Source organism: Oenanthe melanoleuca, chromosome 1, assembly GCF_029582105.1.
Source record: "Oenanthe melanoleuca isolate GR-GAL-2019-014 chromosome 1, OMel1.0, whole genome shotgun sequence".
In the NCBI taxonomy this organism is placed as follows: Eukaryota; Metazoa; Chordata; class Aves; order Passeriformes; family Muscicapidae; genus Oenanthe; species Oenanthe melanoleuca.
In genome coordinates, this window is record NC_079333.1 from 49678872 (window position 1) to 49706188 (window position 27317).

Here is a 27317-nt window from a genome sequence, read left to right on the forward strand (position 1 = left end):
GCTCATTCTGATGGCATCAGATGCAATACTGAATTTTGAACAGCAATATGGTATTGTCCAGTCTTTTTATGTCAGTCTTGTTATAATATTCCCTGCAGAACTGTTATCTTAGCTATTTTCAATTCCAATACATACTTGGTTGATTATTTCTGCTCCACTTAGAACTTTACATTTTTTCTTACTGAACTCTTTCATTTTTCACAGAAACAATTTCTTGCTTGCCAAAACCTGAATTCTACTTGTGTCCTGAAACAGCCTTGAGATCTCCCCACATTGTCAGTTATCTACAGAACCAACAGGCCCTCTATTTCATCTAAAATGTCATTACTGATTGCACTGATAGGGACAGACCCCTGCAGGACTTCTCATTTCACCCCTCTGTTGAATTCATATGTCCTGTTTCACCCAGCACTGCTGGCAACTCCCGTGAGCGTGGTTTTCTTAGACTGCATTTTGAGTGACAGTCTATGAAATCTTACAAATCTTGAGCTGTATGATATGTACTGCTTTTCCCCAACATACAGAGCTTGCTATCTCGTGATGAATCATAATTATATTGTTATGACAAACTTTGTTCCTGACAAATCTTGGTAGACTGCTATTCATATCTGTATTTTCTTCTGGGTACCTACAAGCAGAATGTATTTTCTTCAGGATAGTCCTTGCTGTAAAAAACTATAGATTAATTTTATTTGAAAAAAAGAGAATATGGAATGGAAAGGAAATACTCTAAAACTAATTGATAACAGTTTCCAGACAGAAGGAGAGGAAAAGATATTGGATTTGATAGGTTTAGGACATGAATTTCATGAATTTGTTGGGTGGGACTGATATGAAAGGATTTCAGTGCTTTATTTCTCTCTCTCTCTTTTTTGTTTGTTTGTTGTTGTTGTTGTTTGGGTTTTTTTTTGTTTTATTTCTCCTCCCTGTATCTCTGAAAGAACTCTGATCCAAAATACTCCCTGTACACAAAACAGCTTATTTCCAACTAATATTTCCTGTGAGTGAATGGATGTGCTGTTTCATCAGTCAATGCCAGTAGCTTGAGCAAGAGTGGGAAATTGCTTAAAAATAGACACTCAATAAAAATCTGCCAGGATATACAGAATTTGTTTTAAGCTATGGAACTTACACTTGCCCTCTCCACAATTTTTAAACAGGTAGAGTGTTTCTAGTAGGAGTTCTGGGCACTGCTTGACTGCTTATAATGAAGAGTGACAGCAAAATATGTTTTCACTCAAGGGACAGTGAAAGAAGAAAAGTAAAATGGTTTGGAAAAAACATGAAAGCTGAGAAAGTAGAAAGATCTTGTTATGGAAAGGATTAAAGAGGAAGTTGAATTACTTATTTCCATCATGATAAAACTCATATATACCTCTCTCAGAGTTTGCATGATGAGTAAAGCCAATAGTGAAATGTCCTGAATGTTCAAAGTAGATCTAGGGGGAACCTTTACATATGGATTTTTTAAACAGATGCAGAGATAGTTTTCCCAAAAACAGAATGGTTCATAAAGACAAAATCATTTTAATGAAGCTTAGGTCTGATATTCCATTTCCTGAGAAACTGTGTCTCTGGTCTGATTAGTAAAATGTGGAAAAGCTCTTGCTTTTCCCTGCTCATTTTTCTTGTCCCAAAATGTCTCCAGTAGTCAGCTAAAAAGGTGGAAAGAAAATGGTTTGCTTCAATAATGAGGTTTTCAGAGAAATGTCAGAATAAAGGAGTTCTTAGAATCTTAGCAGGATCTTTTGTTTATCCCTGAGCTTCTTGGATCTAGAAACAAGAAAATCTGTCCCACTGGCTATGGAATTATAGAGATGGTTTCTGAAAAGGAGCTTTTGCAGAAAAGACAATAACAGATTGGTGGCCTCCCTTGGTATCAACAAACTGTTCAGGAGATACAAGTGTCTCAGAGGGTGGGAATTAGCTAAACTTCTTTGCAGCTGATTGCAATTATTTAACATTGCCAAGTAATTTGTGATATCTTCATGGCTGGGAAGTATATTAAATGAGAAAATTAAAAGGGTTATACTCACAAACAAAGTGGGAAACAGGCAAATTCGAAACACTTACAGAAACCCTTACAGAAAAGTGTTTTTTTCTATTTTAAAAATATTAAGAGAAAGAAACACAAAATGTTATGGCAGAGACAAAGAAACTTGTATCTTCAGAGGATGCAGTAAGCTGTTTCATAAGTACATTATTCCCAGCATGTTATTCAGTGATTTGTTCTTTAGTAGAAGCTCTACATTTTGAGCCATACTGTAAATTTCCAATATTTCACAGATGCAATAAAGAACATTTTTTCTGTAGTATACAGAGGAGACCAAGGCTTACAGTATGCTAGAATATACTGGGAATGAAAGATGTATTTGAGAGTCAAAGGATTGAAAAGTGAATGGTTGATGATATTCTCAGCTGGATTTAATTCCTTTACAATAGACACATTAAGATCCTCCTTGCATACAAGAATCAGTTGAACAATCCTCCTGCTTATGAGGTCTTGGAAACATGTAAGCAAACAAGAGAAGATTTCTAGAAATAAAAATATTCCCTTTGAATTCCCACTGCAAATAGGTCAAAGGAGAAATGGGAGAGACATGCATTATTATAACCTGCCCTACACAGTGAGAGACCAGGGGCAGGAGTCTTAGTCAGAGGTATTTAAGTGTACATTGCTAGAAGGAAGCCTTTGAAACTGATGCCAAGGGGAATGGATTGGTTCAAACCCCTTAATACTCCTTGTTTCAAGTTAGGCTTATCTTAGTATTGTATTCCTCTTAAGTTCACCAATTGATTGGATCTTGACCTGTACAGATCTTACAGGTGTGGTGCATCCATGCATAAAGAGGTATTTCTAATATGCTTTAGGATATGGAAATATTTTGTTTTCTTTGAGCATATGTAAATATATTTTTACTAAATTCAGGGCATGGTAGTAAGCAGAGACTTAATAAACAAAGGTCTAAATGAAAAAGGAGCAGGGAAGAGAAATTTAATCTCATCAGCCAGATTGCTTGTAAAGAGTAAATGTCATAAAACAAGTTTCTAGCAAATAAAATGGTGGCAGACTTTTTTGCATTTTCTGCAAATGTTCAGCTGTATCTCAGCAGTACATAATATGAAAAGTTACACCTTTTTTTTTTTTTTTTTCCCTCTGCCAGAAGGCCTCATACACTGTGACAAACCTGCAAACTTAGATAATATTATTACCAACCCTCAGTAGTGTTTTAGTAGCTGAGTTGAAGGGGGAACTAATTTTGCCTTCTGCCAATCTGTGGTGAAGATATGGAAGATATGGATCCTGGTACAGCCACAAAGTAGAATTAAAACACTTCTGTCAGCACAGTATGTGACACACATATCCTCTATCCAGAAAACAGTCAGTAAATTGACAAGCTAAATTAGTAGCCTCCCAAGACAAGTAAGCCCCTGCTATCACATTAATGGGCTTTGTCAGTCAGTCCATTGTGACTTTTGAATTTGTTGAATTGCTCCAGCTGGGTGTTAACAGGAAGGAATATTAGAAACACTAAATTCCTGCAAGTTTCCCAAAAGATATGGATGTTTGAGATCTGAAGAAAATTTTGGAGTGTGAGTGCAGCTATGTTACTAGACACCAGAGAATTCATACAAAAATGATACTTTGAGTGTATCAGCCTCTTCAAAAGCTTTGATGAGTGCTCATAACATCAAAAAGAGGAAATCCAGTCATGATGTTAATTAGGTGGAAATCAGATTTCATAAATTTCACTGCTCATTGAGAAATTTGTCAAGAGATGCTCTGTGACACAAGGGATGATAATGGTGGGGGTTGGAAGACCATATATGAACAAGCTTCTTGACAGTGGTGTGTTTCTGTTTTTTACATTTTCCTAGGGTTTTCCCATGGCTGAAGGTTTGTAAAGTCATTTGTTTTATAGATTATTATGTATGATTGCATGCTTGACTCTCAAAGCTTTGAAAAATCTGTCAAATTCTACTCTTGCATTATTTAAGAAGTGGCTCCACAGGCAAGTTCAAGGTAACTGCATTTGAGCACAGTGGTTCCTCACAGACAGAACCCTAAAATGGTGGCTCTTTGAAAATATTTTTCAGTGGACTACTTGGATTGCCTGGAGGTTTGTGTCCATCAGAAACTGCTGTGCCTTGAGCTTCTTTCAGCAGTAGGTTGTCCTGTTCCTGAAATATTTCCTGGGTTTCTGCACTGGGCACTGTCAGAAAGAGGATATGCTGCAGAATAATTTACAGGAAGGTATTTATCTTTAGATTTAAACACCTAATGATAGCTCTATATCTGAATTATGTTTTTAAGCTCCTATTATACCCAGGAAAATTCAGGGCACACCTCAGCTGCCCACAGGTTCTGTGACATAACTGCAAGGCCACAATACATGTCTCACAGATATTCTAGGATGCTCATATTTCACTTACCCTCTACATGTGAGCTACTGAGCTGGGTCCCTGGTTGGTGTAGTGAGAGGAGTCCAGAGAAGTCTTTTTCTTTGCTTACAGTAGACACTTGTATTTGGTCAGCAAATCCTCTTGCTCATCACTGACCTTACTCAGCTGACTTACTGACTTAGCTCAGCTATCTGGCTTATATGTGAGCAGTAAATAAACTGAGTCAATCAGTATTTTACTGCTTAAGACGCTCTAGAGAATGAGAAAGATCTACACAGACATGACATGAGACCTTCTGGAGAGTCTCCCTCCTTTGTAGGGCAGGCAGGGGACAGGTAGGACACATCTCTGCACAAACTCTGAGCACCACTGCTGCCTTGCCTTCTGCTTCAGGAATCTGAATGGGAGGCTGATTTTCACCCCCTTACATACATATATCTGTATATATATATTTATATATACCATATATTTATACAGAGCACAAATCTCAATCTGCTCTATCAAGGGCCAAAACATTAACTGCTCCCTGAGGGGCTGCACTAAGCAGAAAATATACTGGTTTGTTTATATTGCTCCTTTAATGCTTATAAATTTGTTAACTTCCTGAGTTAACTCGCATTGCCAAATGTACAAATAATTGGCAATGGGGATTTCTAGACTTTAGAAGACAAGACTACCTCAACCAAAAATGGTTCTGTTTGTTGAACTTCTCACTCTTAACAGATTTATACTATTGGCCTCAAAGGTTATTCCTCATCTGTTTTCAGGCACTGAAAGACTATTAAAATCTTTGGATAAACTATCTTTACAGCTGATGAGTTGTCAGGAAGTGAAGGTAGGTAAGTTTGGCAAAAAGGATGCCAGACATGGAGGCTTGTGAAGATGACAGTACAGGACCACAGAGTGCAGAAGGAAGAATTTTGCACATCTTCTTTTTAAGTTTGAATGCTGTCCCTATTCTGATTGTAAGTTTGGCTGAGTACTGTAAAAAATGGCTCAAAAAACATGAAAAGAAGGGAAAAGAAATCAGCACAGAAAATGTGACTTCTTGAAGAGAAATCTGACTTTTACACAGACCTTATTTTTAATTAACTTTCTAGAGATTTGGAAATTTTTTTTTCTAAAGAGATTGATTAATTCTAGACCTGCAAATATTCTTGATGATCTGCACTCATCTCCTCATGGTAGGAAAGTACTTTCACTTCTAGCATAAGCTTAAAATAAGAAATATTAAAATGTCAGCAAATAATGACAGAAAAGTACTTAATATTTCTAAATCTGTAACACTTCAAGTTTAGGTGGAAGTTTGGTTCAGCAGCTGTTTTTAAAATAAATCTGTATTTGTCATCACCAAAATTTTCTGGATTTCTGCAAACTGCTAAACCAGAGGATTAGATTCTTAGCTGGGAAAAGTCATCCTCAGCAACACTACCTTCCAGAAATCTATCTATAAGGATCCTGATAGTCAGAATTTTTCTTTATGCTGCCAATAAAAAAAATGGCTCATCAATTTGTAGAGGTCAAGAAACTGTCATGTTTCCCCATATTTTGGCATTCATCATTTGCTACTGCTTCAAGCGTGGAAAATAATGATTTAGCATTTGTTACAAGGTGATGGGTGCATATTGTAGAACACATTGCCTACCTCAATATTGAAATTGCTAGCAGCTCTGTTTGATGGCACAGGCATACCAGTTTCTGGAGTATTTCTTTAGTAATTGTCACAGGTTTTTCTACTCATCCACCCACCTTAGCTCTGATCCATATAAACACAGACAGTTTAGATTTATTGCCAAGACATAATGACACTTATGTGCAGCTTTTTTGAACTTGAAAACAGACAGCAACCTTCTAAAAACACAAGAACAATACTCCTGTAAATTCTTATCTCCATCTCATATGCATTTAGTCAGCTCCACCTTTATAGTGCACCTGTGCTACATGTTGTTTTCATGTACCCAAATGGTTTTATAAAAGACTGAATATAGTGGATAGGCTACTATATCAATTTCATCCCTAAAGTGAAACATCCCCTACACAGCCTCTCCCATTCATCCATCTATCAATATGTCAGAAAATTCTAATTAATCAGACACCACTGGGAAAAAAATTACTCAGCTACCCACTCAGGCAGCTAGCATTGGAAAGAAACAACTTTTTGTCCTCACATTCCACTTCAAGGATGTGTACTTCAAGCCCAACAAAGAATCTGCAACGCCTCCTCCTTACTCATTACCAGCTAGACTGTCATTAATCACAACAGCCAAAAAAGACATTTAGTTCATAAACTTCTGTGGGAGACACTTTCAAAACAAAAATGATGCTTCAATCTCAACAAAGAATATTCCACAAGAGATTGTGACTGGTACTTTGCAAAGTTACTGGAGAGAGAGGTTAGATTAGCAAACTACCAGGCATCATGCAGTGCTCAGAAATCTTTCTTTCTGCCTGCTCTTGATCAATATAATTCCTAGTTCAGTTACTAGGGGAAAATCTGAAAAAACATTTAAAAAATATCAGGTTTAACACTTATGTAAAGTCCATTGCAGGCATGCTGGACCTACAGCCTGTATTCCCTGGTCTTCTCCATCAGGGCCCACTGTTTCCAGGAGGAAGTACAACCCTGACATAGGAGCTTCCTCACACACACCATTGGGCTGTGTGGCAATGCAGGACCAGGAAAACTATATCCCATGAGGCATGGGAAGAGAACAATGGGCCAAAGTGCCTAAATGCTCTGCAGGCATTAAGGGAGACTGAGACTAGAGCTGGGTTACAAGAGCAGCTCCAAAGAAGAGCATTGGCTTCATCTCAGGACCCTGGCACTGCTCAAAGGGCAATTTCAAGAAGTGCAAAGATACTGAGAGACATTAAAAGAACAGAGCTGGTGATGAGGCCACATGTAGGGAATCTCCTGGGAGATAGGAGCTCTGACAGGCCTGATAGGAGCTCTGTCAGAAGAGCAGCATCTATGCTGCCAGTATGTCAGGAACAGAAAATGACTCTTCAGGCTCTGTGCCACTTTCACACTGTTTCCTGGCTTTTCCCTTTTAGACTTTGTTTCTGGGAATGCTGCTAGACTGAAGGTACTTTGCCTCAAAGCTGTCCAGCCTTGTTGTCTGTATTCCTTTCCAGATAGCTCAGGTGAGTGCCTGAATTTCCTCTGGCCTAAAAACTATACTGTACAACATCCTGGCCACTTCTTCACACAGGACCATTCCCTCATCCTGGCTCTTCTCTTACAGCCTTTCATTTTCTCCAAAACTATATAGCAACACTGATATAAAAAAAAAAATCATCAGATGTTGAGACACATTTGGCATAAGATCAGTCACTGTTTTTTCCTGATGAGAATTCCATCAGTAGATTCAAGTGAAAGACAACTTGTGTTGCTGTCCTCTTTCCTACCTTCCCACACTCCAAACAATTATCAATCATGCTTCAAGATTCATAAAACCTAACTTCAGCCTTTGACAGTAAAACAGTGCCATTTCTCTCCCTACCTCCCAAAAAGTCCCACAATAGCAAGCTTTCCTACCAATCAGCTGTTAATTCTTGCTGTCCAAGAGTTCACAATGGCTGCTAGCACACTGAATAGCACATATATACCACAGAATTCCTGAATTCACATCTGGCAGAGCTGTGATCTTCTTCCATATGAACTCTCACCTCACCCATCTCTACCAGATGCCATTCCTTAAAACACCATAAAACCAGAGCTTGCTGTGGTTTCCCTCATCACAAAACATTTGTCTCCTTCCTTCTGGCTCTTTCCCTACAGATAAAGGCTAGAACAGACCATACCTAAAGTCTACCATGACCAGAGAGAATGCTAAAGAGGCCCCTACATACTGATGAGGGAGGGCTGGTCAAAGTCTGTCTGAAGAGAAAATGGTAACCTAAATCTGAATCTTTCAGTCCTTCAGAAATGTCTCTAAAGTTTCAGAGGTTTGGAGTTTTGTCTCTTTTAATAAATATTTTCCCTAAATATTTAGATAACAGATTGAACTCACCCTTTCTTGGGCATTTGAGAAATTGCCAGGAAAACCCATGAAATACAAAACAAAAAAAGAAAAAAAATTGTGTATGCCATGGACCTGCATTTTTAGAGGCTGACACACTGACAAGCTGAAGCCTGGCTTCCTGGCTTGACTTTGGCAGAGTAAATAGAGACAGGGCTTTTGCATAAAGTAGTTTATGATGTGACTTTACTGCTTGTCCTTGGAGAGCAAAAGGTCTCTGAGTGTTGCAGCATGTAAATATAGTTTATTTTCAGCTTCCTACTTTCAGCACTGTGCCAGCAATTTCTACTTTTCTCTGCATGTGAGCCAGGCACAGATCACAGTGATCACATCCTTCCTAGAGGAAGTTCTCCTTCCTCTAGCAATTGCCTTTATTTGCAAATCCCAATCTAGCATTAGCTCAGTCACATCTGCACTTCTATGCCTAGAGTGTCAACCCTTTTAAAAATACCCTCAAGTATCACAAGACTGACATGTAATAGTGAACAGAAGGCATAAAAGCACTGTCATGTTTTCTTCTCCTAGTCACACAATGCTGGAAACACTGCAGTCAGGTTTCCAAGCCCAAAAGCATAGCTAATACAATGTTACATGGATTCAAGCCAAATAACTGAGATTTCAGCTTCACTCACATGATTTGCAGCATCCTTAGAAGGCAGCTACCCCTCTGCTTCAGTCTTCCCTGAATACAGACAAATATCTAGAGGATCAACCACCCAGCTAATGATCAATGCCTGGGTTCCTTAAGCAGTAGAGCACACTATGATTTAGATAAAGGTACTAAGTTTTTATGCTGCCTAACCCCCGGCCCATCTGTGGATGCTGCATGCAATTTAACAAGACAAAACCACTTTCTGTAGATACTAAATTTAAAAGAACAACTTCCCCCCACCCTTAATTTGGCATTCAGATATCCATCAGGGTGTGCAACAAGTGACTTGGCAGATAATTCAGGACATATGGCTTTGAAGAATAGTAATTTAAAAGTACTTGGATAAGTTTCTCAACTCATTCACATTAATTTGTGCTATTCTCTTACTTGTGCTTGAGCAGCTGGCACAGCTAAAAAGTATAGAAAATATAATGAATATAATGCAAGTGACAAAAAAGCCCCTTTTCCTGAGTTGGATTAATGTATAGTGTAAAAAACATTACTCAAAAACTGAGAAACAGAAGGAATTCAAAGACAATTCAGAACTGCTAATCCTCCATGTCTCATCTGTAGTCACCAGGTGGCACCAGATGTATCCATAGAGGGGTAATTGGGTTAAAGCCATTGTAACCTATGTGGACTTTGAAATGCTGAGCACATCACCTGTGGCTATCAAGTGGAGCCCCAAAGCTGAATGATCAACAGACTAAAGAGTTTAGATCTAACTTTAACAAGATCTGAACATTGTTTTATAGCCTGTGACTTTGTTTGTTATATTGGGGTTTTGTTATGATTTTTCATCATTTGAGTGGTTTATTTGTTTCTTTTTAGTGTTTTTTTTTGTTTTTGTTTTTTTTTTTTTTTGGTTTGTTTGCTCTTTTGTGTTTTTTATTTCTTTTAGGAGAAGGTGTAAATTAAGATTCAGTGTTATCTCCTAATTTGGAGATATTGGTTATAAAACTTTTCCAAAAATGTAAAAATTGATTACTTTATCTATAGGCATTGATTCTTGGACAGAATTAACATAGTGTTACATTTGTCCCGGTTTTTTTCCAACAATTAAAATGTTAAAAGCATTAAATTTTGGAGGATAATCAGTTCTTTTCAAAGATACATTTTAGCAGTCCTGAAGAATTGTAGCTTTCTGTTGATACAAGAGGACTTGTTCTTCTAATTTTCTGACATTGACAAAGAGTACTTGAATTATATAAGAAATTCTATGCTCAAAAATTATTCTTTTTACAAATATAGCTACATTATTGTATGAGGTGAAGCTGAAATTAGCTATACATCATACATAGGGTACTATCTCATGAATATAAAAAAATTGTGAGAGCTAATTCATTTACTTGTGAATCATATCAGTTTTTTTCCAGAATTTCAATGTCCATAACTTTTACCATTAATTAAATATTTGGGAAATTGTTTCTTCTGCTTGGATTGGAAGTATTTAGCAAGGTGTTTTTCTTTCTATTATTATCTGTCTTCTGTAGAAAGAAAACTTTTCATCAGGGATCAAAAAAGAAAAAACAACAGCAAAAAAAAAACCCAAACAAAAAAATTAAAAACAAAACAAAAAAAAAAAATGAAACCTTGAGCTCACTGAATCTATGGCAAAACTCCCACTAACTTCAAGGGGCCAGTATTTTGCCACACATGACCAGATTTATTCAAAGAAGGAAAACCAAACAGCTAAAGAGGTCATGCTGTTAAAAACACAGTCTGAAAATGAATCATTGTCTAAACAATATGTCAAATATTTACAAACATCAGTAATCAAAAAGTAGAGTTGTAGTTTAAAAGAATTTCAAAAGAAACTTGAAGGGGGGAAAAAAACTTGAAGGAAGAAAAAAGTATATAATAAAAGTATGTAAGACTGTAATTCTGAGTATTCAGATTTTATATCTTTAGTCCATTGGAATGGGTTTTCAGCCAGTAGGTACTTTTTTATTATATTCATTGTGGCATTACTGCAAAATGCCATTGGCATTTACATTCTCTTCAGCATGCCATGTTCCTAAAAATGAACCAGTGTGTTTATCAGTGTATTATTACACACATGACACCCATAGAAGCTTAATTGTTAGGATCCCCAGTGCATACAAAAGAGAGCACATGTAAGCAACATGTTTGGTAAAAAGCCATTTTTAAAAGCACTGACTTGCTAGCAGTGCTTATGGTGGCAATGGGCAAACCTAGGCCAAAACAGACACAAAAGGAGATGTCTCTGTTCGAATGATTCATGGTTATTCTTCACACTTTACAGTAAGACCCCCCCAGCAAGATCAACCAGGGAAACCAAGAAAGCATATGAAGAGCAGCACTCTTCACACCAGCCAGCAGTGGAATCTGGCACTGAAACATGCTTAATCTTCAGCACAGAGAACAATCCTCTAGACTGGAGCAAAGCAGTTTGTGGATAATTTAACGTGGTAGTACTCACACAAAAAGTAGCCTATCTTTTGTCTGCTATAGCATGAAGCTTGCCTAATACAACTTTTATTGTTGTGGCACATACAAAAACATAGTCCTGAAACTCTGAAGAACAGTCTGAAACTTAGGCAGATATTGTAAGATGAAGGCTAAAATGTGATTTATGCTGTCTTAAAACAAGTAACTGATAAAGACAGCAGGAGGAGCTCTCCAAGGTTCTCAATTTTTCTCCATTGCTAAGGGGTGCTCAGGGAGCCAGAGCAGAGACAAGACACACCTTTGGATGGCTACCACCAAATGACATGAACTCTGCCCTGCAAACAACTTCCACTACAGAGGCTGGATAATGGAGACACAGGGGTTTCAACGGGCTTGGGATGGGGCTGTGCACTGATCCATCAGGGTCCTGGTACACTGCAGTGAGAAATTTCTATGCACTGTATTCTCATCTGCACTATCAGTTGAGGAATAATGAAATGAGACAAACATAATGTGAATATAATTTTCTTCCCCTTCTCTGATATAAATCTGTTGCCATTTTACAGGAGCTCTGCTTTTACTATCTAGAAGAGAAGGCAGGCACACACATTTGGAGAAAGACCTAGTATGTTTCTTTCTTAAACAAAGAAGCATAGAATTAATATATTTTATCAGCAAAAATTATACATTTTACCTATTATCTGAAATTCTATCCATGGCATGTACATTATACTGTAATTAAAGTATATTGTATGCAATTTCTGTCAAAGGGCTGTAATAATTTCAACATACTATTCATTGAAATGCAATAATAGAGAACCTATAACACACAAAAGTTGAAATTGATGAAAATAGAATACAATAGTATAGCTACTTTTAAGGTTTCTCTTCCTAGCAGAGTCTTAGGAACATCAAAATATATGGGCTATGTTATCCTGTCTCCACTATTTTCTGAAAATAAGAAAGATTTGCAAGAGGCCAGATACTTCCCAGGGATGTCTCAAGGCAGTTCAAGGGAAAGCAGAGTAGGTATCAGATCATGAAAATCATGGAAATTATTTTATCATGAAATCATGAAAATGAGATTATATGAGATTATTTGTCATGATTCTTTCCTTTGAGAGGACAAAGGAGAAAGGGAGGGAAGTTTGCACCTTTTTATTTGTACTGCATAGGATGGATGTCTGCTTCAGACAGGACTGGAGTTCTGATCAACTGGGTCATGTCTGCCAGTTCTGCCTTTCTGAGTTGGGATATGATGACCTCTACATGGATGAGTTAAAACATTCATTGACTTTTATGGGAGTTTCATAATTAATTCAAATGGACTACATATTAACACTTCTCTTTTGCATTATTTGTTTCTTTGAATGATTAAAGATTTCCCAGCAATATAAGCAGGAATAATGTTATCATTATACAGAGGAGAGTCATATGAAAGACAAAGAGAGACTTTTAACCAAGGCCTGTAGTGACAGAAAAAGAGGCAACAGTTTTAAACTGAAAGAGGGTAGGTTTAGAATTAGGGTGTTGAGACATAGGATCAGGCTGCCCAAGAAGTTCCAGGTATCCTATCCCTGGAAGTGTTCAAGGTTGTTCAAGTGTTCAGGTTGGATGGGGCTTTGAGCAACCTTAAGGAAAGATATCTCTGCCCATGGCAGGATGTTAAAGGTCCTTCTGACCCAAAACAATTTCTGACTCTATGATGTATAAACAAAGATGAATATAAAGCATACAGCATCAAAGTAATTGATTTTCTGATTTCAAGTACTATGTGCACAGATGATTTTTTTTTTCTTTTTCTTACTGCCTTTGCACAATTCTTCTCTTAACATTAGACCAGAGTGCAAACTCATAAAATCCTGCACGTACCTGCTTCTCTCCACTGGGCTTCTTGTGGTTTAGCAGCAGCTCCACAGCCCCAACCACCTCCTTCCTTATGGCATGCAGCAGAGCATCTCCCACATACACGTTAAAACTTAAGAGCAGCTCGATGAGCTCAAGGTTCTCATTTTCTATTGCAATAAGGAGAGCAGTTCTTCCCAGGGGATCAATGCAGTTGATATTGATCTTGAAATAAATTTCTGCCTCCTCCAAAGCTTTCTTTACACTGGCATAATCTCCTTTCTCCACGGCGTTGAGATAGGCTTTCTCGGAATGGGACAGTTCGGATTCTGCCCGCACAATGCGAAGAGGGATACGATCTCTGTAGGGAGCATTGACGCTTCTCTTGTAGTAGAACTGGGCCATATTTTATGCCATTCTAATACTTTGTCTCTGCAACATGAGAATAAAGGTAAAATCAATAAATGAGCTTGGGGGTATGGTGCACCAAATTAATATTTGCAATACAGAAGTATTTAAAATTCATACTAAAAAGTGATGTTGAAACATGTACAAAATGTTTTTATCAATAGAACATGTAAGCAAGAGTAGAAGGCAAAACACTGCTTATTTGTAACTTACCAAGTCAAAGCACATCTGTCAGAATAGTAATTTGCTTATATGCTTTTTTAGATCTGTGGCAAACCAGAAATTATATGATACAACATAGTTTACCACCAAAAGTGTAGCTCCACTTCATCCTTAATTTCCTCATTCAGTTCTGCAAGGATTTAGGGACCACAGTCGCCTGTCTCAAACACTGTAAAGTTCACAGAAAGACTTTGCCATGAGAAAAGCACAGAAGGGAGAGGAGGGATGGTGACCCTCCCAGATCTGACAGAGCAAGATCTGGTTAGCACGTCCTGGTCAAAAAATTCCCACTGCAGCAAACTGTGTAGAGAAGCAACTGCTCATACAGACATCACTGGTCAAACAAAGATCACCCCTAGTTATGGGAAAGATTGCATCTGTGACACAACGACCACCAAAGCCTCCCTCTACCCCCCAGATATGCCTCCATGGAGATCTTGAACTTGGACTGTAAGATAAAGCACTACTGCAGGGACTGGAAATAAATCAAAGGTGCTTCTATTGTCCAAGTGTTGTCTCATACCTAGGGGGAGGTTAACAAAGCCTGGGGGGGAGAGTGGGTCACTGACAGTGGCCACAAGGAAAGGCATTTCAAAAACTGCTGAAATCAACTCCAGCTGGGTAGAAGGTAAGTCCGATGGGGAAACCATCTCTGACATCCTACAATAACTTATGTGTTGTTTGAGGATTGTGTGTGGACAGCTAAATGCAGCTTTTACATCTTCCTAGTCCTGCTCAAATACCCTGACTTACCTGTGGCAGGCACAGATTTTACAACCCAGTGGTGAGCTCCCCTACTAAGATTTTGATTCAATCTCATATGCTATTAGAAAAAAGTCACATAAAATTTTTTTTCCTACCAGATTATACTAACTTATGAATTAAAACTCAGAACTTAAAAGAAAAACAAAATCCACAGGAGATGAATTTCCAACGACTGGTAGATAATAGTCACAGTTTTGATTCTGAACTACCCAGCTCTAGAATTAATACTGTATTAATAAAACTAGAATTAATACTGAAGCATAGCTGATATAAAACACCTGTGAAGTCTTACATATAGTAAAGCATATAATGTCTGTGCTGTCATTCTGTATACTTTGTTCAAGGACTTTGAAAAAAAAAATCCTTCTAACAGAATTATTTTCTCCTGGTTCTATCTTCCACCTGGGGAAAAAAAAACAAAGAAAAAAAGGAGGGGAGGGGGGAAGAGGGAAGACAAAAAAATTGACCTCAAAGAACAAAAATATTTCCATCTGCTGTTCAGTTGGAGGTTGAACACCTTATTAGAGAAAAAAACATAGCTTCTTGTAATTTTCTCAGCTAATAATGCAAGCTGCATTAACCCACTGCCTTTTCCTCCACTTTCTTCAGTGATTAAAACAAAATCTCTGTTGAGATTCTATAGCAAGAATATATATATTCTTGAATATATAACAAGAAAATATATATATATATTATTGTGAGTTATTAATTTGTCAAAAAAAAGTCACTAAACACTGTGAGGAACATAATAATTAATCTGCTCCCACTTTTCTTAAGCAGTGCAATGAGAGATATGTACAAGGACTATAAATGAATTATTTTCTTTGTTTTCCAGAGCAGATCAACACTGCCTGACATAGGCAGGAAAAGGTAAAGAAGACATATGAGAAAGGACTCTCCACATCCATATAGAGGAGCTGAGGAATCCTTTGCAAGATGTTTCCCAGTTCTCTCTACAGGATAGTATCAGCCTACAGTCTGGGATACTAGAGGTTGCACAGTCTGTGGATTATGTTCTGTTAATTTCACTCTAAGTAAAAAAACCTCATATGCACTGCACAGTTTTGTGCCCCTGGAGCAGATATCATGTTCTTAGTGTACCATATTATATCACTTTACTTTTCATTCTTTTTTTTCAAGACTGCAAGTTCAATTCAAGGAGGTGAAAATTTTTATGTTCAGATAAAAATTAATGGACATAAATGCAGCTCACAAGGAGGTAGCTACAAGAAAGGTGGACTGCCATATTCCATGGACACTTTGAGTGTCATTCCCCTGCTCCCAAACTCAAGTAGATTGGTGCTGGATGTGGAAGGACATCCTGCCTGACTCCAGCTGCCACCTGGCAATGACTTAGGTCTCAACACAGGCTCTATTTCATACCTGTCAGGCAGATGTCACGCTAGCCTACAACAATGTACACACATTATTCAGTTTCTTACTATCTACAGAGTTACCCAAGACACCTGAAGGAAAGAGGGACTGCAACTGGGAGGTTAATGCTAAAGGCTCCTCTCTCTTGAAAGCATGTAAATAAACAGATCATTGTCTCCCCACTTATTGTGAGAGAAACCATAAATTAACTTTTATCAACAAAACTGGGCATCAGAGATGTTTATTGTAGAAGAGTACAGTCACCTACTGATGGGCTCTATCATGATTTCATGAGGATGATTTGGGGGTTTCTTGCTTCTTTGTTTTTTTTTTTATTTTGACATTAATTCTGATGAAGATTTTTTATTGCTTTACTGTAAGCCATAAGGAAAGTACTTGTTGGAACCTTGTTTGCTCACCTTTTCATGATTCTTGAGAAGATCTAAGTTTAGTTTGTCTCTTTTAGAAGAGAGATACTAAACACACATTTTCATTCTTCTAAGTAGCTGTCCCATGCTAATCTCTATTTCTTGCCTGCACCAATTCCTGAAATTAATTATTAATAAATAAATTTTGTCATAAGTTGTTTACATGCAGTTAGAAACTAGAGATTGATTGCTGATACAGTCCTGGAAAGTGATATAAATATCAAAGATAATGGTCCCATGAGCGTTTACCAAAAAAAAACCCATCTTTATTTTATCTACAGGTGAATAAGGTTGTGTAACAACTGTTACTGTGCTCTCACATGCAAATGCATGCACATAACATTTATATGGAGTTGTAACACCTAGAAACAGCCAGCAGCAGTACAAAAGTCTCTAATTGCTTTGAGTGTCTTTGCAGGAAGAAGTCTAAAGAAACAATAGGTCAAATACACTGGGGTAGTGTGAGGAGTATGAAAGAAAAAATTATGGTACAAACTTATAACATGTGTAATTGTAGTTTCTACAGAGTCCATATAACTGACACATAATAAAAATACTTCAGAGAAAAAATAAAGACAAAATAATTCTATATAGTGCTTCCTGCCATGCCATGGAAATATCAGCAGCACATGAGCAGGAGAAATAGATAAAAAATGTAAATCATAATACTTTGACAGAAAAGTGATTCTTATGAGAAAACATCTTTTTCTTAACAGGCAGTTTTGCTTGCACCTGTTGCAGACCACTGTTTCAAATTATATGTGACTGTTTCTTTTGTATGCTGTTTTTCAGGGAGGAATTTCTTTGCAAACCTTTACAATTTCCACTCTATCATTATTTAATCATTTCATATGGCTTAAGAAAAGCTGGTGTTATTAATTCTAAAAATCCTAAATAATTAAGTGGAGTATTTTTTCTGCTGCTGTATCATTGTGTATATGTACATATACATGCATATTATAATCACAGACATTTCCCCCAAGAAAAACTGCAATCAGATTTCCTTGGCATTTATTCAACCATATTTGCTCACTCTACACATATATCATCATATCCTCCCTATTTTTCCAGGGGACCCTGACTTGCATTTTCCTTGCTTGCTGTCCCCTACCCCAAAACAGTCATAGCCAGGTGCAAGAGGAAAATCTGAGCGAGCCACCAGCAGGCACCTAAGGCCTCTGTGACAAGCCACTTGTATTACTGCTCACAGAGGTACTGCAAACCTTTCAGGGACACAGAGACCCCAGAGACAGCACATCTCCTTCAGCAGATGGGCAGCAGCAGGGATATGGATATGCTTCTTAGTTTCCACACATGCAACTTCTGAAATTCTCAATGAAACTCTTCTAAAGGTACTTTATTTCCAGCACTAACCACTGCTAGACTTACTGTAGCAGTATAGTACATACAGATAGATAAATATAGCATTACACTATATAGTTTCTTCTGTATCATCAAAAGCACACTTCTGATTTTGCTCATGAGTTTGTTTCTCAGACTATTTGCGTTGGGAAAAAAAAAAAAGGAAAAAAAAAAAAAAAAGTGAAACTTCTCAAGTGGCTGGCATCACTCTCCTCAAGAAACCAGAACATTTATGACAAATGAATAACGTGCTGATTTCTCTGTGATCTTCTGAAACTATTTTAGATGCACTTTTCATGGCAAAGGAAAGTTTCTGACATTTTCTAGGTTCATGAAAGTATGAAATTTTCTTTCTAAAACAGATCTGTGACATACCAGCTTTAATCTGACACAGAACCCTATTTGATACACAGTAGAAATTATGTTCAAAGAGAATTCTCGAAAGCAAGACTAGCTCTGATAAATCCCAGTCCAAATGAAGCATAAAGTTCCTTCTCCATCAGTCACCAGAACAGACTGTTTCATTTCAACAAAAAAGAAAAGAAATGCAGATAAGCCTTTGATTTCTGAACCCAGCATCAGTCCAGATACAGCCATATAACCATATGTCAGACAGCAACTTTAACATGCTCTAGGACTGGGGTCAGCTGGATAGGCTATGCCCATACCATTAAACATACAGAGCCCCAAAACAGGGCAGCTGAATGAGAACTTTCTTCTGGGAATAATTTGGAGTCCATGCTAACTCTGACACTGGGCCTGGAAAGTGTGTAGGAAGGGGTTAATTGTATTGAGCCAGCAACTGGATTGATTCCAGGGACTGCTTGAACAACTTCAGCTGCAGGTGATGGAGTTTCACTGACCATGCCTGCCTTCTAGCACTGTTTATTTTACAATTCTTATGGCTGGCAATACAGAATGTGGGGTCCTCACCTGAAAGCAATTTTTTGTTGATAGAACTGCAGTCAGTTTCAGATTTGAAAGCTAACAATAGCAAAAGAAGCAATGTGGACTTTAACACTGATTCACACTCACAGTATGTAAACTGAATTACTCAATATGGTGTACATTCCCTGTAAGGCTATTAATTTGGAAAAGAGCTAAACCTCTTGGTTTCACTCTGGTTTGAAATGCCCTAATCAAAGTTTCAGTAAAGCAAAGAACATGACCTAGTATACAGCTGCAGTGATGATGGAAAGCAAGCTGTCATGTCATCTGCTTACATGTGCTCTGGCTTCACAGTCAGGAAGGCAGGACATCAGCTCCAAAGAACAACCTTTAGGGTCCAAGGTACAATGGTTATATGGTGGATTAAACCCCACCAGCACTGAATGTCATAAACCTTTGATGAGGTGACACAGATTGCTTACTTTGATGCTTTTTTGTAAAGGACACGATGTAATTTCACAGCATTTTTAGGGGGTTTAAAGCATGGTGCTTCATATATAGCATAAAGATGATCTGTAAGTTTACTTAATGCCAAATGGGAGGAAACTTTTTCCTTCTAGGGCTGATGTTACCCCAAACCTTGGTTAAGAATGACAGATTCTTATAACAGTGACTTTAAAGTCTACAAGACTACTATCAGACAAATTTGAGAAATATCACAATATAAATAAAAGACTGTTGAGAGACATTAGAAATTATTAACACATTTCAGAGGAGTAGGATGATCTGGGGTCAATACAGTATTGCAAATCTGTATATTTTTTTTAAATAAGAGATATTCAAGAACTTGATTCTTCACATACACCTAAAATTGAGTCTAATTTCATTTACCCTGTGGACAAAAACCCATGAGAAAAAAAAAAAAAGAGCATCACAGAAGTATCATTAGATGACAATATTAAATTAAATCTTCCCAGTTTATTTAGACTAGAAAAAGGCACTCTTCAGAAAAATGCAAGATGACTGGTTACCTCTTGCTGATGAGTAGCAATTTGAAAATGTCCTCAGAAATCTGTGGGAATGACCTTGAAGCTTGAACTATTTGTTCTTGCTCAGAGGGAAATAGCGACGTGCTTAAACCTGCTACCAGAGCAAAGGAGAGAAAGGCTGCTTTCCACTGGCTGACATGAACTTGTTCTTTGAAATGATGGAGCATGAATGATGTGAGTCCAGCCTACACTCAGTGGGCAGCCAGTTTAGGGTGGGAAGGACAGGGAGGGCAATAACACAGATAATGATCTTAATGAGTGACTGCAACATCCAGTTGAGTCGACCTTCCTGTCTCCTTGGCTGGTGTTTTTCTCCTGGGTAAATTCAAGGAGCTCTCCAAAATAGTTTTCAAGATAAAAGTACTTCAGTGTCATCTGGCTGCACAGAAGGCTGCCTTCCAGCACTTCCAACAGCAGCACTGACCCAGTGCTCTGTGGATGTGATCCTGCAGCAGCCACACAGCCTGGCAGCATTTCTCAGGGGACGTGGGGAGCAGGCTGTCCCTGCTCATGGGGAGGGTGGGTGGTCTTTCCCCAAATGAGAGGAGGATGGGAGAAAAAACCTGCACACAATCTGTTGAGAAAAGGGTTGGCAAAAAGGGTCTGACTATGCAAGTTCACCTGAGGATGAAAGGAGAGAGGATGAAGATTTGGTTGGGAAATACAGGACAGGAGCATTACTTGGAATTGTGCTACAAGCAGCAGTGACTTTTCTCAGTTTCAGGCTATGTTTTCACACAGAACCACGTCTTCCCATGCTTCCTAGGATGAAGTACAAGGCAGCATGCACTTTGGCCAGAAAAGGGAGAGTTTGGGCAGACTACCCAAATACTTTCAGTAAAGACTTGCTAATAAAAACACTCCAGTGTGGGTCCATTTTCAGACATACAAGCTAAGCCAGCCTGAGGATAAATTAAAATACTTTTCAAGTATCTAGGGCCAATAGAGAGCCAGCTGTGAAGAGATTTGTTCACACATACATCCTCACATAAGCATTTTAGTACAGCTGTTGCCTTGAGAGTGGTATGTGTATTTTTTAAGGAGCCTCAGAAGAGGCTGAACTCAAGAAAACCCCAAAAGCTGCCAATAAATAAAGGCTAGTTAGGGAAAACTGTCCAGGTTTTGGAATTTATTGGCCTGTTTCCACCCACATCCTTAGTGCTTCTGCTCTCACACTGCTTAGAGACACTTGGGTTGGTGTATTTTATTAATTTTACTAAAAGACTTCATGAAAATTTATTACCTAAGGTCACCTACCATAATAATACAAAATCTCAAGTAAGAAAATTTTAATAATGAATCAAGTTGAAGTGAAATTGACATCAAAGTGAACCATTTAACCTCAATAGCAAAAAATGGTCCACAATTTAGTTAGTTAGATAACACAAATAGAAGTTCTACAAGTCTATAAGAAGATGATCACCCATTGGTAATAAACCCCAATAATAGAATTTGATTGAAATCAGTCAAATGTATAATTTGGTTGGTTAATTTGTCTAACAATTAAACCTATTTACTATGTGGACCAAAGCCTGACAAAAATAATGTTTTTTTTCCTCAAGAAACTGTACACTTATGTGGTGATTAACCCCTTCCTGCCCTTGTAGCAATAAAGACTTCAAAGTGACATGCCTTATTTGCCAGAAGTTATAGAATGATAGTTTCATGTCACTCAGGACTTAAATGTATTGTGCAGAACATGCCCTAATGAATAGCTTGATGAGGTATTATATAAGGCTTCTTAAATCCAGAGGAACAGTTCTTTCCAGAAATTTGCCTACATGGCCAAATTTTCATTTATACATTTGCCCAAAAACCAATTCAGGATTAAAAGTCTCCTGCTAAATTACAACAGGAGTGAAAAACATAAATAGAAACAATAAGAGAATTCTCATTGTTAGAGAGTGATGGCACCAGAAAGCTGTCATGTGGATTCCCTGGCTGACAAAGGCATTTCTATTACAGTGCTCTATAGATCTGTGACCCAGCAGCAATTATGTGAGATTCTAATAGCTCAAATACTTTGAGCACCCTTCAGAAAGTTTGTATATTGTGTGGGAGAATGTCAGAAGAAGGCACATTGCTGCATTACAACACAAAAACTTTAAAAATAGATCACCTGAAAAATCTGAACAACAAATCTATCTCCTCAACACTTCCTTCTGAATTGCTTTCTGAAGTATTATATAATGTCTCCTCTCAATAATGAATCCTCTCCCAAGTATATAATTATTCCAGCATCTTATTCACAGAAAAAAATATATTTGACTGATAAGAAAATAGGAAATAATTGATATACAAAACTTTCACTGAAAAAATTACATCTTTTCAATATTTCCAACCAGCAGAAGATTAATTCTGCACTCTTTTAGCCAAGGTTTTTACTCATCTACTTTACAAAGTAATCACTCAGATTTATGTCTGGAAATAGTGAGTAATCAATTTCATTTTCAAACACCTGAGTTATACTTTCTTCATCTTAAGCCAGAGGTACAAGTAACATTAACATTACAGGAAAATGAGAGTTCATTATCAGAAACCCTCTGAAACAATATTTTAACTATCAAGAAGTTCAAATGTTATGAGAGATTCACAAACTTAAGGACTACTACAAATACCTCATCTGAACTCTGCCATAAGGCAGGTTGAGGGAAAATCGACATGGTTTTCCTGGTCCTGAAAAACCTGAACTGAACTCCTGAGCCACCAAATCCAGCCTCTCCCACAGGCAACTTCTGCCAACAATCTGACCCTGTAAAGACCAGATCCCTGCCTTTACAGAAGTAGCTGGGATCCCCCTGCTTGACCCACTGCTGCTGTGAGTGTGGTGGACAGAGACTCATTCCTCCAGCATGACAATTTCCTCAGCCTTAAATAATGTTCAGCTGTTAAGGACTGCTGACAGGGTTATCTTTCTACCAGCATAGTTGGAGAAAAAGCTATCCCTTTTTAGACTTCATTTGGCCAGGCTGCACAATATGACTCCTTTACAGCTCCAGCCTACTCCTTGCACATTGGTGCCACCTGAGACACCCCAGGATGCCCTGTCTGTCCCCAGATGTTCTCCTGAAAAGGCACAGGTCCCCTCTAGCTCTTATTAGCTCTCACACCCCAAATCCTGGTACCCTCAGGCATTCAACTAGTAATAGATGTCTACAGGTGTTCAGCTGAATTGAACCTCCAGACTCCCTTCTGTGTTTCCACTATTCCTTTGCCACACCACTTTTTTTGAGTGACCAAAGTGTACTTGTTATTCCAAGATACATTTTCCTGCCTTATGTGATTTCAGTAATTCTCTATCTCATGCTTGGATATTTTACTTGAGTAATTTCCAGACTTACAATCACCTTGCTCAAGACTACATCATAATCATCAACATTTAATCTGCTGATAATCCATGTTCTTTTCCTCCTCAGAGGTTTTCAATAAAATTCTGGTAAAAGGGAAAAAAAAAAAACCCTTTAAAAAAAATTATTCTGTAAATGCTTATGTAATTTGCATTTTTAGACAGATTAGAATAACCTTTTGTACTCTGCTTCCCACAAAAGTGGAATAACTGGTCTCAAAGGCAAAGCAAAAGAAAGCTCATAATGCATGTACCTAATTCTGCAATGATGCATGTATATAAGAACTTATTTTCCTCCAGTAATCATCTTCCTCCCCAGAGCTTGAGCTTTAGTCAGTTTTCTCTACTTAATGTATCACACAGGTCTTTGCCTCTGTTTGTTAGCAGTCAGTAGGTCTTTGACTCCATGACCTCTTGTAGCTAATAATGTCAAATGTTCCCTGTGAACATCATGAACTTTCTATTTGAAGACTTTGTTCTAAATATACCCACCACCATTTTATTCTACTAGGATAGGTGGAATATAAATCTGAGCCTTCCTCTCTTTCTTTCTATTTTATTGCTCATATTTGCCAATAAGGCAAAACAAAGGCAATTATCAAGTGGCTAAAAAGAGAAGTTTTTACTGTTTAGTCTTTTTTCCAAGTGATTTGAATGACACCCACCCCTTCCTCATACAAGTGAATATAAGAGGCAAACATTTTAGATATTAACCACACTCAGTAGTGCCATACCTCGATGCAACCCACCTAAATTTAGACAGCCTCCTAAGGTTTCTAAGTCAGAATGTATTTATCTTGGTCTCCTTCTAGAGCTTGAAGAAGAAGAGAAGGAAAATCCTGCTGCAGGCAATTCAATCAAATCTCCATTTATTTCTTTTGACTGGCACAGCTGGGTATGAATCTAGGCCTGAACATCTGCATTTGAAGAATTCTCTGAACCAAAGATCTTCAGGTTTGTTTTGTAAAGAAAAAAGCCTGAAAATAAGAAATTACATTTGGTCAAAACCAAATGAGTACAAATGTACAAAGGAAGACAGATCCTACCTTGACTAGAAATATCAGGAATATCTCCTGATATGCAGGTACCTGTCACTACTGTAAGCTAGATACAGCAATAATGCCAGTTATGCCTGCAATAAAGCATACTATGAGCCAAATTTATTTTGGAAATATTTCCCTTTGCAGGAAATTTATTTCTCACTCTAACACCTTTCTGAGTAAGAATACAAATACCAGCATATAAGACAGTGCACCATGAGTGGTGGTACATATTTCCTTTCAGATGCTGTGCTATAAAAACATATCAAACCATTCCTGGCCACTAGAAATCTCATTAAATGTCCTGAGATATCAAAGAAGATCTTCTAGGGGTATATATGTACCATTCACTATAACTGGCAAGGGGAGTAATACCTACTTTTCCTAGAAACTGGTTTTTTGAATGATCAGACTGACCCCAAGCTACACAAAGAAGTTGAGCTTCAAGTAGATATGTGGAAGCTGTTAACATTATTCCTCATTGTGCAGGTGTATCCTACACTCTCTGCAACCCCCAGCTTTGCTGACATATTGCATGCTTTCAAACTCAGCTGCTAGGGATGGAGCTCCCATTTTCAATTTTGTTTTTCCTTCTAAAGATGAGAGTATATACAAAGTTGAGCATAATCCAAAGATAAAACCAGCTGTTAGTAATAAGGCCATGTATTTCTACTAGCTAATGTTGATGCTCTGTTTTGAAAGTAATTATTTTATTGTCTCCATGCATCTCCTAGAGTATCATTGCAAAATACACTGTTTAAAATACTAATTTTCAGTCTAAAATTACCCATAGCTGATACTCTAGCAGATGCATGGAATCAAAAACAATGGTGGAAATCTAATAATGACTGTTAGAAATTCCATGCAGAGGAAATGCATTAGCTAAATAAGCAGCAGGTTATTCCCTGAAAGCACAGCCCAGCACACATTCTCAGAGCAGCATCCTCTCCAGGCAATGCTTCCCTGACACTGAAGTGGTGTCCTCAGCAGGCACCTCCAACAGGGCTCACACCACCTGCCAGGCCACCTACAGCAGCTGTGCTGGACCCTGCTCACTGCTGAAGTGGCTTAGTGCCCTGATGTTCTGGGCACTACAAACACCAGCAGTTTCTATTCAAGGAAATCTAAAATTACGGCATTCTTTCCATTGAGAGTTACAGCTTCAGACATGCAATAACCCTTAACAAATAATCAGGAACTGTTAACATAATACCATCCATCATAAAAAGAGTTGATACTATTTTACCAGTGCTCTAAAGAGAAAAATCAGGACAAACAACTGAAAATAATTCCATTTAAAACTAAGGTTTGTGAATAGAAAGAAGAGTCCCTTTAGGAATGATTAAGAATCAAAATATTCAAAGTGGGTTTTTTCTTACAGCAGCAAAAACTTCAGACTGTCAGACATCAGGGATAGTATGTTACTGAAACATGAATCCCTGAGTTCTCTACACTCATTGCTTGGAACACGGGGGAAAATGAAACTGCCATTGACACATACTGTGCTTGAGTGCTCACTTACCACTGGTTGTGTAAGGAGATGCTGGCTGAGGTTTTAATATTGTTCACAGGAACAATTCTCATGGTAAAACATGCAATTTGTTTTCCAGAGGTAGAACTGTTTCTAGACTAATCACACTCATTTGCTTAAATAGTAAGGCAAAAGGGACTAATTCAAGGGTAGTATAATTTAGACATTGCCATTACAGAGTAGTTCCAAAGCTCATTGCACAGTGGCACGTCAGTGAGAACTTAATCAAGCTAATTGTCTCAAAACATAAGGTCAACCTCAAATAGAAATACTAGCTGTTAATAAAACTCTTCTTAGAAACAATTACTCAGTTTGACTGAACAAGAGTATTTGGATCCTGCATTTTACAGATGTCAGTAAGAGAGAAAAATGTCCACCGGTTTTAGCAGTGGTTTAGCAACTGATGAGAGCCAGCCACAAAAGAATTGTAACATTAAAAACAAGAGATAGGCAGTGGATCATGCAACAGAATGTGTCCATTGGAATATGGTAAATAACATAAAATTGAGAGTTACACCCAGTGGCAGTGGACCCTAAAAGTATACTCTGAAAAGCAACCAACTGTTTGGATGAGAGCTGTGTCAAAGTGCTGCATATATTTGACAATCATTTACTGGCAAGTTTTTGGCAAGTTTTTGCTTCAGGCAATCTCATGTCCTTAGACTACTTCTTTTGAGAGAATAAAACTGTGGGTGGGTTTCAGTTCAGGGTTAAGACACCTACGTTAAATGTCTAAATGTAGACATCAACATTTGAGATAATTCCCCAAACTCCCTCTGTTGTCAATGGATAACCAGGATGGGATTAGTTTTCTAAACAGAGAATGACCTTTAAGATATCTTACATGCTTGAGACATCCCTGGGAACTGGAAAAATAGAAAATATCCCTCTTTGTCCACAGTTAGAATCCAAGAAGGATGCCATATCAGATGTCACTAGACACATGCCTTTTAGCTGACTTTATCACAGCTTTAGTCAGTAAAACTAGCAGCACTTGCAAAATGATTTGCCTTGCCTTAGGGATCAACATGCCAGTCAGCTCCACCAGGTCATAGACTGTTTTCTCACCTAGCACACTTATGGACACCTGTATGAATAACCTGCTGGATGCAAATCCCACATGGTGAGCAGAATTCACTTGCCTGAATATTGTGTATAGGGCCACAAGAGAACACACTGTGGTTTCAGATATGATCTGGGTCAGGTCAAAGTCATGACAGGCAGGGAACAGGCTGCCTCTAGGGCCAGTATCATCTGCCAGATTACACACTAGGAGGAGTCCAGGAGTACACTGAATTTAGATGTCTGCTGGGGAAGGATGAATGCAGACCATCTGCTTTAAAGCAGCTGCAGCACCAGAGGGGTTGCTGTCAAACTGCTCCCTGGCTGTGCAGTTTATAGAAAAGCCATGCATGGGGGCAGAGAGACAGAAAGGAGAACGTCTCTTCTCCCTGTGCTGTCAGAGGGTCAGCAAAAACTGAGACTTCAAGGCTGCTGGCAACATCTGGCAATGGATGAGAAACACCTATGCAGCTTCACCTCATTGCACAGGTGGAGTTTGTCCTGCAC

At 38.1% G+C, this 27317-nt stretch overlaps 1 protein-coding gene across 1 annotated transcript in view; it reads right to left on the reverse strand.

Annotated features, from left to right (window-relative positions):
- Positions 1 to 27317, reverse strand: part of TRPC4 (transient receptor potential cation channel subfamily C member 4) — a 130511-nt gene that overhangs the window by 67639 nt on the left and 35555 nt on the right. The window contains exon 2 of the mRNA XM_056488019.1: positions 13363 to 13767. Coding sequence (XP_056343994.1) covers positions 13363 to 13740 — 378 coding nt within the window. The 5' untranslated portion in view covers positions 13741 to 13767. The remainder of the gene's footprint in view (positions 1 to 13362; positions 13768 to 27317) is intronic.